The sequence below is a fragment of the Parasteatoda tepidariorum genome, chromosome 10, assembly GCF_043381705.1.
Source record: "Parasteatoda tepidariorum isolate YZ-2023 chromosome 10, CAS_Ptep_4.0, whole genome shotgun sequence".
Classification (NCBI taxonomy): Eukaryota; Metazoa; Arthropoda; class Arachnida; order Araneae; family Theridiidae; genus Parasteatoda; species Parasteatoda tepidariorum.
In genome coordinates, this window is record NC_092213.1 from 7426064 (window position 1) to 7438237 (window position 12174).

Here is a 12174-nt window from a genome sequence, read left to right on the forward strand (position 1 = left end):
ACTAACCGGCCCGAAGGCTCGAGAAAAAGTGAATCCCATAAAGTGACTTAAAAATTCCTTAACTGGTATAGAACCAGAAAAATTACGACCAATTAAAATTAAAGAGGCGGAGAGTTTGAAATTTAAAAGAAAGAGATTGGCTAGTTAGCCCCCCTGAAATTAAAGGAAGAAAAAGAATGGCGTGAGTAGAGGGGTTGGTTGACTTTCCCCACAGGAAGTGCGATGACCGCAACGACCGTGAGAAAGGTCAACAAGAAAGTTAAAAATAAAAAATTGCTAAATTGGAAAAAGGAAAACGTTTAAAGAAAAATTAAAGGCTAGATAAATTAGATAATTAAATTGTCACATTACATTAAGTGTAAATGTGACAGTCACCATTTACTACACGGGGAGTCTTCGGCCTCTTGGATATGGGCCCAGCGCCCTACCGACCAGGCTATCCCGGCCTTTAAGTCTTGTTATTTTATTTTATTTTATAACCGTCGAACAGCCGACCCAATTTCATGGGTTTACGCCTACTAACGTTCAACTCCGTAGACTTGTAATTTTGAACCAATCCAGAAGACAAGGAAACTCCTGGATCAGTACCCCNTTTTTTTTTTTTTTTTTTTTTTTTTTTTTTTTTTTTTTTTTTTTTTTAAGTCTTGTTAGAAAAATTTGTACATCAGTTTGATTGGTGTACATCGGGCTTGACCTTAAAGAGGCCAGAAACTTTCAGTGACCTTAATTGCCATCGCCAAAACTAGACAAGTATGAAATTTGCTGGAAAAAAAAGCCTGAAGTGTAACAATAATTTACAGGTTTATGGTTATTGATTCCTTCTGAAGTTTGGACAATGACAAAACTGGAAGAAAATTATATCGCAATATTTGAGAGAAAGAAATTGCGGAGTATACTTGGTGATGTAAATGAAAGCAATAACTGGAGGAGATTTAACTTTGAACTGTACAAGATTTATAAACAACCTGATATTATTAAATACATAAAAATGATTCGAATGAGTGATGACAACACAATAAAAAAGATACTGCTTTTTAGACTCATTGAAAAAAGAAAGCGGGGAAGGCCACGGTTGAGATGGGCTGACTCATTGGAGTCTAATTTTCTTGCAATTAACGAAAAGAATTGGAGATCAAAGATAAATCGGAAGTCGTCACGGAGAAATCTTCAGAGGAAGGCATTGGCTCACTTTACTTTAGTCCGTATCTTGAATTTATTGAGGAGGAGGGATAAAATTATGACATCTAGGTTTTTTCTATCTAGGCATGTGATGTAATGTTTCTGATGTACTTTTTTACTCTGAATCGAATAAATGACACCCAAATTGATATATTTAATTGTTAATAAGTTTGTTAAATTTTAAATAAAAAAGAGTTCAAATTCATACATATTTATAAGTCCGAAATTACTATCGAGACAAGCGAGCTGTTTCCAATGAATTTTTTAAGCAATCGATAGAAACATTTCAGTCACTTAACAGTTTAAAAGTTATCTACTTTATACTGTTAAGTGAACTGAAATGTTCTTATCGAATAGCTCAAAAAATATATTGAGTATATACCTCACTTGTCTAGATAGCAATGTCAGACGCATAAATATATGTGTGATTCAGAACTTAACTTTTTTTTATTCAAACTTAAATAACTTCTTAATTACTTACCCTTCACTAGTTGGCACACATTACATAGGTTTACCATTGCTGCAAATTNTAAACAACCTGATATTATTAAATACATAAAAATGAATAGAATGAATTGGATCACCCACGTGATTCGAATGAGTGCTGACAACACAATAAAAAAGATACTGCTTTTCAGACCCACTGGAAAAAGAAAGCGGGGAAGGCCACGGTTGAGATGGGCTGACTCAGTGGAATCTGATTTTCTCGCAATTAATGAAAAGAATTGAAGATCAAGGATAAATCGGAAGTCGTCATGGAGAAATCTTCAGAGGAAGGCATTGGCTCACTTTACTTTAGTCCGTATCTTGAATTTATTGAGGAGAAGGGATAAAATTATGACATCTAGGTTTTTTCTATCTAGGCATGTGATGTAATGTTTCTGATGTACTTTTTTACTCTGAATCGAATAAATGACACCCAAATTGATATATCTAATTGTTAATAAGTTTGTTAAATTTTAAATAAAAAAGAGTTCAAATTCATACATATTTATAAATCGGAAATTACTATCGAGACAAGCGAGCTGTTTCCAATGAATTTTTTAAGCAATCGATAGAAACATTTCAGTCACTTAACAGTTTAAAAGTTATCTACTTTATACTGTTAAGTGAACTGAAATGTTCTTATCGAATAGCTGAAAAAATATATTGAGTATATACCTTACTTGTCTAGATAGCAATGTCAGGCGCATAAATATGTGTGATTCAGAACTTAACTTTTTTTTTATTTAAACTTAAATAACTTCTTAATTACTTACCCTTCACTAGTTGGCACACATTACATAGGTTTACCATTGCTGCAAATTGCAGGTATCAAAAGATTCCTTTCGCTGTTAATTTCCTTTACCCAAAAATAATTTTATTCATAAAACTTTGCAGTTATTTAGATTAATAACAGTAGATATTAACAGTTACGATAGCAATAACAGTACAATAATAGATACCTACAGTAGCCGTAAGAGAAAAATACTTTCTCTCTTTCCTCTCTCGGCTTCTGTGGTTTTCTAATTTTATTTCTTAACATTATTTTTCCATTTTTTGTTGGCAACTTTAATTTTATATTTCAAATGACTTTGGTTTCTTCTCCTTTACATCTAGCAAGTTTTGAAAAGGAGAGCCTGTTTTTCAGCACGTGAAACTTGTCAACTGTTTTTTCCTTTTTATAAATTTTTGCAGCGAATAATCTTATATCTTACCGTTTCAGTTTCATTTATTTAATATTTTACACCACGCATAAACTATGTATTTTTACTTAACAAAATTAGAAATAAGGAATTGTTTAATTAATTCCATAACAAAAATAATTATAACATGTAAATTTAAATTAAATAAATTGTGATTTTTCAAAAACTATTCAACCGACTTATTTCAAATTTTGTCATGTAAAAATGAATATACTGAATTACCTGTGCATTTTAAAAAATAAGGTAACTAGAAAAATTTAATATAAATTTGCATTAATATTATGTAAACATATACTAAATGACCTTTCACATAACAAAGTGGGGTCCATTATGCTTCCCCTCCTCAATTTCTTTTAAAAATTAACAGTCCCTATTTACTCCAAGAAATATCATCACTTATAATAAAGTGGAATAGACAAATAACAAAATAAAATTTTTTCCCCCTCATTACGGGTGAAGTTAGGTATTAACCATAGAGTTTAATTGTAATAGAACACGCACATGAAGATAATTTTTGCCTTCATAATGAAACCACGTGACTGTAGTGTGAATAATGAGAGAGTATTTTCAAAATCCGTTACTCCTTGTTACTTCAACGGAAGAAAATCGATGTTGGAATTTCGAAGACAAATATTTTAAAATACGGTAATTAATTGTGTCGCATTTGGTGGCACAGAAAACTTTGCAAAATGACGACCTTATATATTTCCCAGGTAAGTTAATTTATCACTTTTTGTAAGTGCAACTGTTTTATTTATTGTATAAATAAACTTTCCAATTTTCCTCTTTTCCCTAAAACATGATATTAATCCATTTTAAAATTCAAATTTAATCTATCTTGAGGTAAATATAAACGAATAAGAACACAATTTAATTAAAGTAATGATTATTTAGAATTTATAGATATAATAGAATAATTTTTTCTCTCTTCATTTTAGAGCTAAATTGTAGTAGGCGATATATTGGCGACATTCTAGTTTCTTTCCGCCTTTATTTATGTTGCATATTTCTAGCTAAGTCTTAAGTTTTAAAGAGAAAAAAATTATATATATTTCCATAATTTCAGTAGCTTGTTTTAGGTCAGTTTTGTTCATAACATACATTTACTCAGGCAAAATAGTGGCTTGAAAAGATTAATTTTAAACGTTTCGATAAATAATTATTTCTATAATAAGACCATGTGGTCTCTTTTAATTGAAATAGTCCGGTCTTCTTTAAATGCGATAATACTATCAGAAGTATTAAAACCTTATCATAGGTGTAAAGTTGAAATAAATTCACAAAGTTTAAAATAGAGAAGCATTTTTATTATTATTATTTTTTAAGTGAAGCAGAATTTTTTTCTCAATTTTTATGTTATTCTTTGACTTCTTATAATGCTCTAAATCTTTTCTTGCAAATACTTTGAAAAAATCCAAATACCTGGAAAAATATTCATAATTTTACATAATGTTATTAATATCGTTTGATATGTTGAACTAAAAAAAAAAAAAAATTAAATCGCTTTTCTTTCAACTAAAAAACTCTTCAATATAAATTCTTAAATGCGACACACACTTTATCTGCCAAATATACCTACGAGATACAATAAAAACTCACAGCTAAGCGAATGATTCTTTAATTCACAAACAAATACAATGAACAAATGAAAGAAAATTTATAATGAAGCTCTGTTTAACAGTGACCGGTTGTAATCATAGGTAATAGTATAGGGTGAAACATTGCAGAGTAAATTTTTGTTCCCCAACAAGACATATTTTTTGATTCCGTAAGTAAGTGGAATGATGGATTCGGGTTCATTACACATATGGGCTTCATCTAGGATGCAGCAAGCAATATTAAACTCTTTAACCAACTTCATAACGGAACAGTCATCATTTTCAAGTCCCAACAACAGTACTAAAATCACATCACTTGTGGCGAGTACGTGATTCCTAGCCATTCTTTCAACTTTCGCCTCATCAGTCTCTGTATTCCTAAATATTGACTTGTTTTTATCCGTTAATTTCGCCAAGGAATACTTTCTTAAATCAGAGATTCTGTCCGTGTTAATATACACTGGGTTATGCTGTTTAAGACACATAGCGATGTCTGACAATGAGTTTTCAGACTTGGAGCAAATAATTACTTTGGCATCCGGCTGCTTCTCCTGGAGTTTTTTAATCAGATAAGACACGGCTGTCATCCTCTCCCAGGTCAGTGAAAACTCCGCATGGACCATTGCTAGCAACGGAACTTGATCAGTGACGCGTTTACACACCTGGTCCATGACACTAACATAATCCATGCCTTCTTTAGGAATGGAAGCGCTAAACTTGTTTGGTGAAGTAATAGGAGAGAGTACAGCGTCACTCAAAGTTGACTTGGACAAATTCATTAAAGCATCATTCTGCTGAAGGATCTTCCTGACATTTAACAAATGCTGGAACGAAATCAGTTCTCTGTCGTTTATATCGTCTACTTTGAACGCGGTGTAGATGGTTATTTTGAATTTGTAGATACCTGTATTTTCTGTAACGCCTAGTGCTTTATAAGCTTCATGTTCGCCGTCATGGGTTGCTGCGAATTGACGGTTCATCGATTTCGTGACGTAGCCCAACATCTTTATAGCAGAGTTTCCCAGGGACTTGAAAGTAACGAGAACTATGCAGCTTTCTTTCGGCAGGGTTTCAATGTGTGTAGATGGCACAAAACATTCAATGAGATACTTGTTAAATTCGTTTTTTTGTTCATAATCGCTAATCTTTCCCTGGAATACACATCTTTGATTATTTTTCCACGCTTCATAAAGTTTAAACCAAGATTCGAACAACAGAAGTTTAAAATAAGTGTTATAATACTCGCGCTCATCACTGTACGTATTGCGTACTTGAGAGAGTTCAACTGATTTGGGCAGTATGGGTGGTAGATTAAGTTCTGGCTTAAGTTGCCTTTCAAATTCTGATAGCCAATCATAAGACCACGAGATCATAATCAAATAAACAAATTGACTTTGAACGTAGGTCTTGCCAATATCTTCCTTCACAGATTCTGGTACCAAACAAGCAAAATTCCTTTGATTTAATCGATAACTGCCAGTTGTATTAGCGTCACGAGAAGCGGGATTCGACACCAAGTCGACTGGTGCAGGCGATTGCACGGCTGGGGAAGATCGGGATGGGTAATGCACGAGTGTTGGACTGTTACTGGAGTAAATAGGCGACGCAGCTGCTGCAATTTGAGGTGATATTATAGCCCGACTCAGTAAAAAGGGTGTCGGAAGAAGGGGCGCCGGAAGAAGAGGTGTCGGAAGAAGGGGTGCCGGAAGAAGAGGTGTCGGAAGAAGGGGTGTCGGAAGAAAGGGAATCCTTGCATTTTCTCGCACATTTTTTCCAAGAGACGGTATAGTTTGTATAGAAATATTATTAAAAGCATTATAATTGGGATCGAACCTACATATATCACTTTGCATTGGAATGGGTTGATTTGGGTCATTAAGAGGGAAACGATTTAATGGAGTTTTTTGATGAGGACGGCTTGATGTAGAGGGATTGTTTGAGCCTATGTCATTATATGACGGTGAAGGCATACATTCGTAAGGACTGGAACTACCAATTAAGTTGCTTCTTGAATCAGATAAATATTCTGAGCTACGCTTCTCACTAAGTACTGGTATAGGATTACCATAAAAAGAATTTGGATTCGCAGAAATTTTCACATTAGATGGTATGTTTGAAAGACTAGTATTTGAGTTTCTTAACATGAGGTTGTTTTGAACAGAACTAGAACTTCTAGGATCATTTTCCGAACTAAACCTTCTAGTAACAACTTCTATAGGTCTACCAATAATTGTATCATTCATTGTATGAGGTATTGGGTCCATCACAGAACGCTTATTTAACTCTCCCAGTGAACTATTATTTGGAACAGCTAGTTGCGCTTTCAATCTCGACTCTTTATCACTATTAGATGACTTTCTATTTAAGTAATCTTTGAAATCTATTTTTTTCTTTCTTATCTCCTCGGAATGTCTCCCAACATCTGTTCTATTATGTGTGGCATGCTGCCTGTTTATCTGAATTTGATTGGTTTTAATTCCTGCTATTGCATCTTTAAATAAGTATCCTGGATTTCTTATTCTCTCAGTTGTTAATTGCGAAGGCTTTCCAGAAGAAGAAGCACCATGCCTTGGCACTTTATGGGGTATTTCAACGCAGCTTTTGTCGGGTATTTCGGCACTATTTTTACGATTTTTTCTGGGATCAGACGGAAACGAATTATTAGTGGCATCAATCTGACTTGAGGGAGACAATGAAGATTCACAATTATCAAAATCAGGATAACTTCGTTTCCTCAACGTATTTTCATTTAGAGACTGTGCTTCATAATTTGTTATTGATACTCTTTTGGGCAAATTTGGATTCTCATTGGCAAATACAGAAGTTTGAGGTTGTCGTAGTAAAGAATAATTCTTTTCGCCACAACTAACTGAGGTTTGAGGCTCTATATCCATATTAATTTGATTCTTGTTGATGTTAGCAGTTAAGGGACTGATTGCATCTGGTATTGGTGGAGTTGTGGTTGGTAAAGGAGGAAGATTGACTGGGTCTGGTAAAGGAGGAAGATTGACTGTGTCTGGTAAAGGAGGAAGATTGACTGGGTCTGGTAAAGGGGGGTGAATGGTTGTGCCTAGTAATGGGGGAAAAATAGCTGCGGTTGTAAGAGTGAAAGGAAATGTTTGAAGTTGTTCTGTAACTGAAAGGTTATTTTTTTGATTGAAAGTATTTGATGTTCCTTCAAGCTGAATAGTTTTATTTCTTGCATCTAAGTCATTTTTGCTTGGTAAAGATTGAATTTTTGATTTTATCGAACCATTGTCAAAGTTTTTTGACTGTAGAAATTCCATTGTAGGTTTCAGGCTATTTAGGAGCTTATCAATGTCATTTTCAATTATAGTATGAGGTTGCGTTGGACACTCTGGTACAATGTTTGATTCAATTGAAGGAGGTGAGGAACGAGGACTATCATTTAAGTCTTTTAGGAAGACATCTCGAGCGTATTGACGATTATTAAAAACAGATGGTGCACTTGAAACACAAGGCATTGTTTTAAGTGGAGGTGATATGCAACGAATTGGGGCAAAAGAAGGAGGTGGAATAACTGAATTATTCAACTCCTGACTGTGTACCACAGGATTTAAGTTCAGTATACTTTTGCACGGAGAGTTATACTGTCGTATAGATGTTGTGATGGAGTCTTCAAAACTACCATCTTCTGAAACTTTATTTTTAAAATTTTCCAGCACGTTCTGTACAGTGGTTAAAATTTGAGAACAGTTGTAAATGTCAACTAACTGAATCTTATCAAAATCAAGAGTCTTTAAATTATTAAAACCAACAAAATTTCCCTCAAATGAATTAAAAGTGTCCTCGGAAATTATTTCATCATTATGAGGTGACATACTAGGTTCGGCCAGTGAAAGCTTCATAAGTTCTAGCTCTTCAGGACTTATTTGATAAGGAGCTTCTACATCTGCTGACACAGGTGATGATGGAGCAGTATCGCACAATTCTTCTTTTTGAACACCATCACCGGGGTTATCTACGATAACATCTTCCACACTCTCAGTAATATTGTTGAAAACATGCAATAAATCCTCCTCCTCCTTTTCAACGATGCATTCACCAACAATAATAATATCTTCAGCTGTGTCTACTGGTTCAAAATTTAACGTCTTGAATTTCTTTACAGGTACAAAGGCACCTATAGTTTCAATGTCATCATCTTCCACAACCTCTGAAGAAGTTTCGTTTGACACATCATTAAGAGGTTCAACTTTTATTTTTACAGGTGGGTCATCTGATGGTTTTTGAGGATCCAACAGTCCAAAAGAAGCTATTAAAGCATTGGATTGTCTTTTAAATGGCACAGAAGAACGTGGAATGTGTACTTCTTCTTGTTTTATCTCGTTTGTTTTTGGTGGATTCGATACCAGATTGGGTTGATCCTCACTACATTGAGCAGAATTTAATGAAGTAGATTCATCGGTTTGATTCATTGCCTCTTGTTCTGAAGTATTTGTAGACTTTTTGGGTCTTTTCCTTTTTTTGTACGTCCACGGGTTGCTTCGCTTAGGCATCTGTAATATAATACAGGAAAAGCATTAACGCTTGAACAATTTAATAGAATAAAACATTAAACATACATGTAGAAAATTACAGTAATTGTTTATAGCAACGGTTCCCAGAAGGTGCTCTGCAGAACTTCAGGGTGTCACAGAAGGAGTACAAGGGATCCGAAAAATATTTTTTTTTTGTAACCAGTAATGATTATATTTATATCCAGTCTGTAATCCATAGTTTATTTAATACTTTGTTTATGTTAAATTATTAATGTAAAAAGCCAATGAAATTAAGGTAGCAAAATTTAAAAAAATCTTTTTAATACTGAAAAGAAATATATTGGGTGTTACATACACATTACTGCTAATGTTTTACATAAACATTATACACTAAATAAATCCTAAATTGAGAAACACAAAGGATTATTAAATTAATTCTTTCTGGAAATGGAAGAAGTTTTCTAATAATTAGAATGGAAGAAGTTCTCTAAAAATTACAAAAAAGATAGGTTAGGGAATGATTTTGACTAACCAATTTCTCGCACTTATCGAAAAGACTATCTTCATAAATGTAAAGAGTATTCTAATTTAAGAAAAAAAAAATTTAAAGGTTCAACAGGGATACTTTTCTCACTTGAGTATGAGTTGCATCCATTTATTGAATAGTTTAACTTTATGACCTCAAATAATGCATTCTTATATTCATTGCATAGACTGAAACATCAAATCTCCTTCATTCAAAATAATATTTGAGAAACATGTAGGCAGGCAAGGTGTGTTTACTTTAACACAACTCTGTGATTAAAGATCACATTTACACTTATTGCCATAAAAATTGGCATATCTGGGACCACTTGGCACGACAAGTTTGACAGCTTCTGAATTGAGTAGTTTTAGCGGAGTTTTCAGCAACTCTATAACTAGATGCCACAAGATGTATTAAAGTATTTGTATGCCTCAATGCCTGACAGTATCACATCCTGCATTCAGTACTAAAACCACCATTTATTTATATTTTTTCCTTCAATAAATGATTATTTTCTTTTAATTTTTTAATTCTTACTTATATCAACGTTGTACTTACGTATGAAAAATTTCATTTCATATCAACAACTCTTTTGTAGATGCGTTAATTATGGCAATGAGCATCATTTGTAGTAAAGCGCATATACAACTACTATTGGACGAATTAGTTCCCACAGGAAGAAATCCAGAGGTGTTTTGAAGATGGAGATGGCCAAACGGACCATAACTCTAGATCAGGGGTTTCCAACTTACATGAGGCCGGGGCCACAATTAAAAACACAAATCAAATGGCGGGCCGCACCTTTATCAAAATTTTTTGTAGGACTTTTTTATGCCTGAAGGAACATTAAATATTACTGTAAGAGTTTTATCAAGTTGTACAAAACAAAAGTATTGAATTACAAATTAAAATAAGAAGTAGATTTTTTAAAATATTTAATTGCTATAAATAAAATTTTTAAAAATATTAAGTAAATAATAAAAATTTGGGCTACAATAACTTTCAAGTGAGCACCTATGTATTAAACAATTAATGTGCAACAGATATCAACTAATTGTTAAGGTAATTAAACTTACATAGTAGCACACGAAATATTCAATGAGAAAATTGAGGTTTGTCTGCTGCAACCACCAGAGAATAGATATTTACGATTTAAATTTACAAATGTGTGTTTAAATATTTTCGTCCAAAATGAGTGGTTTCAAAAAGTTACATCGGAGAATTTCATCGAGAAAATTTCTGATACGCACATGCTAAATTACATTCACAAAATGCGAAAAAAATAAAATTAATAAGAGCAACATACACGATTATTTTTGTATTTGAATAAATATTTTCTTAGATGCAAAACCTGAAAAATAAATTTCTTTGCACCTGGTATGTTAAATTTCACAAACACGAAGAAATTAGGTTTTTATTAACGAGAAAAGTATTTTAAACCCATATAGATTTTTTACGAAAATTTTCCACAAAAAAATGACAACTAATATATTTTAGTTCGCGGACCACAAAAAAAGGCTTCGTGGGCCGGATGCGGCCCCCGGGCCGACAGTTGGAAACCCCTACTCTAGATGCTTTGTTACATAAAAATATAATGGGGGATTTTACTAGAACGTACACTGGATTTACATTTGAATGTAAAAAGAGGAGTTGGAAAGGGAAGCTAAACTGTAAAAAGGAAAGCTAAGCCTTTTAAGATAAATTGGGCAAATTCCAATTTATTTTAAATAAACAAAAAAATAATAAAATTGCCTGTTAAACATAAAATTACTAAAACAAGAATACTTATTAGCTGATTTAATAATCTGTACTCTTGGAGGTCACTGAAGAATCAAGTGTTTTGGTAATAAAAAAAAATTGCGCCAGTAAGGATATCATACCCAATCGCGTAAATTTGTTCCTCGCTGAGTTTTATACATCTTTAAGACTCTAATGAGAAATAATTAAATGTTACATTATTATGCTCTTATTTTTATAACACAACTTTTTTTAACAATCAATGATGCAATAAATCTCAAATTAAGATTTTACATAAATATATATATATATATATATATATATATATATACAGTCGAACCTCGCTAACTCGAACCTCGATTTCACGAATTTTTCGATATCTCGAAGAAAAAAAAATTCCCTTCAAATTTCCTATACACTCAATGTTAAAAAAAACTCGATTTCAAGAATTTTTTTTTCTAATCTCTCAATAACTTGAATTTTTCTCTCTCCATAAATAGTGTAGATTTTTTTTTCTGAAAATAAAAAAATATTCCAAAAAAAAATACAATTTTAAGAATAGAAAACCAATTCTCATAATGATAAACTTTAAAAAAAAATGGACATAAGGACGTCAGTGGCATGGAATGATGTGTCTCTCTCTACGATAATGAATGTATTCAAGAAGGCTGGATTCCTTAAAGATCATGAAAGTAGTCAAACAATCAATATCGTTAATTCTGCTGAAAACTATACCGAAAATGATTGGGACAGATTGACCGGACTCATGAAACTTGATGACTTGGAATTTCATAACTTTGTAAACGTAGATGACGCAGTAACAGTGTGTGGTCAGTGGCATGACAATGATATCATCGCTCAAACAAAAGCTTCTTGTGAACTATCAGAAGAAGAGGAAATCGAAGATTTACCACCCAATGTTACTAACAAACAAGCACTTTCTGAGA

The 12174-nt window shown here is 32.9% G+C and overlaps 1 protein-coding gene across 12 annotated transcripts in view; it reads right to left on the reverse strand.

Moving 5' to 3' along the window:
- Positions 1-4466: 4466 nt before the first annotated feature.
- The window catches only part of LOC107456085 (uncharacterized), a 56981-nt gene continuing 49273 nt past the window's right edge, over positions 4467-12174 (reverse strand). For all 12 annotated transcript variants that reach the window (XM_021145759.3, XM_021145758.3, XM_071186122.1 and 9 more), the window contains one exon: positions 4467-8982. In XM_021145759.3, coding sequence (XP_021001418.2) covers positions 4522-8982 — 4461 coding nt within the window. In that variant the 3' untranslated portion in view covers positions 4467-4521. The remainder of the gene's footprint in view (positions 8983-12174) is intronic.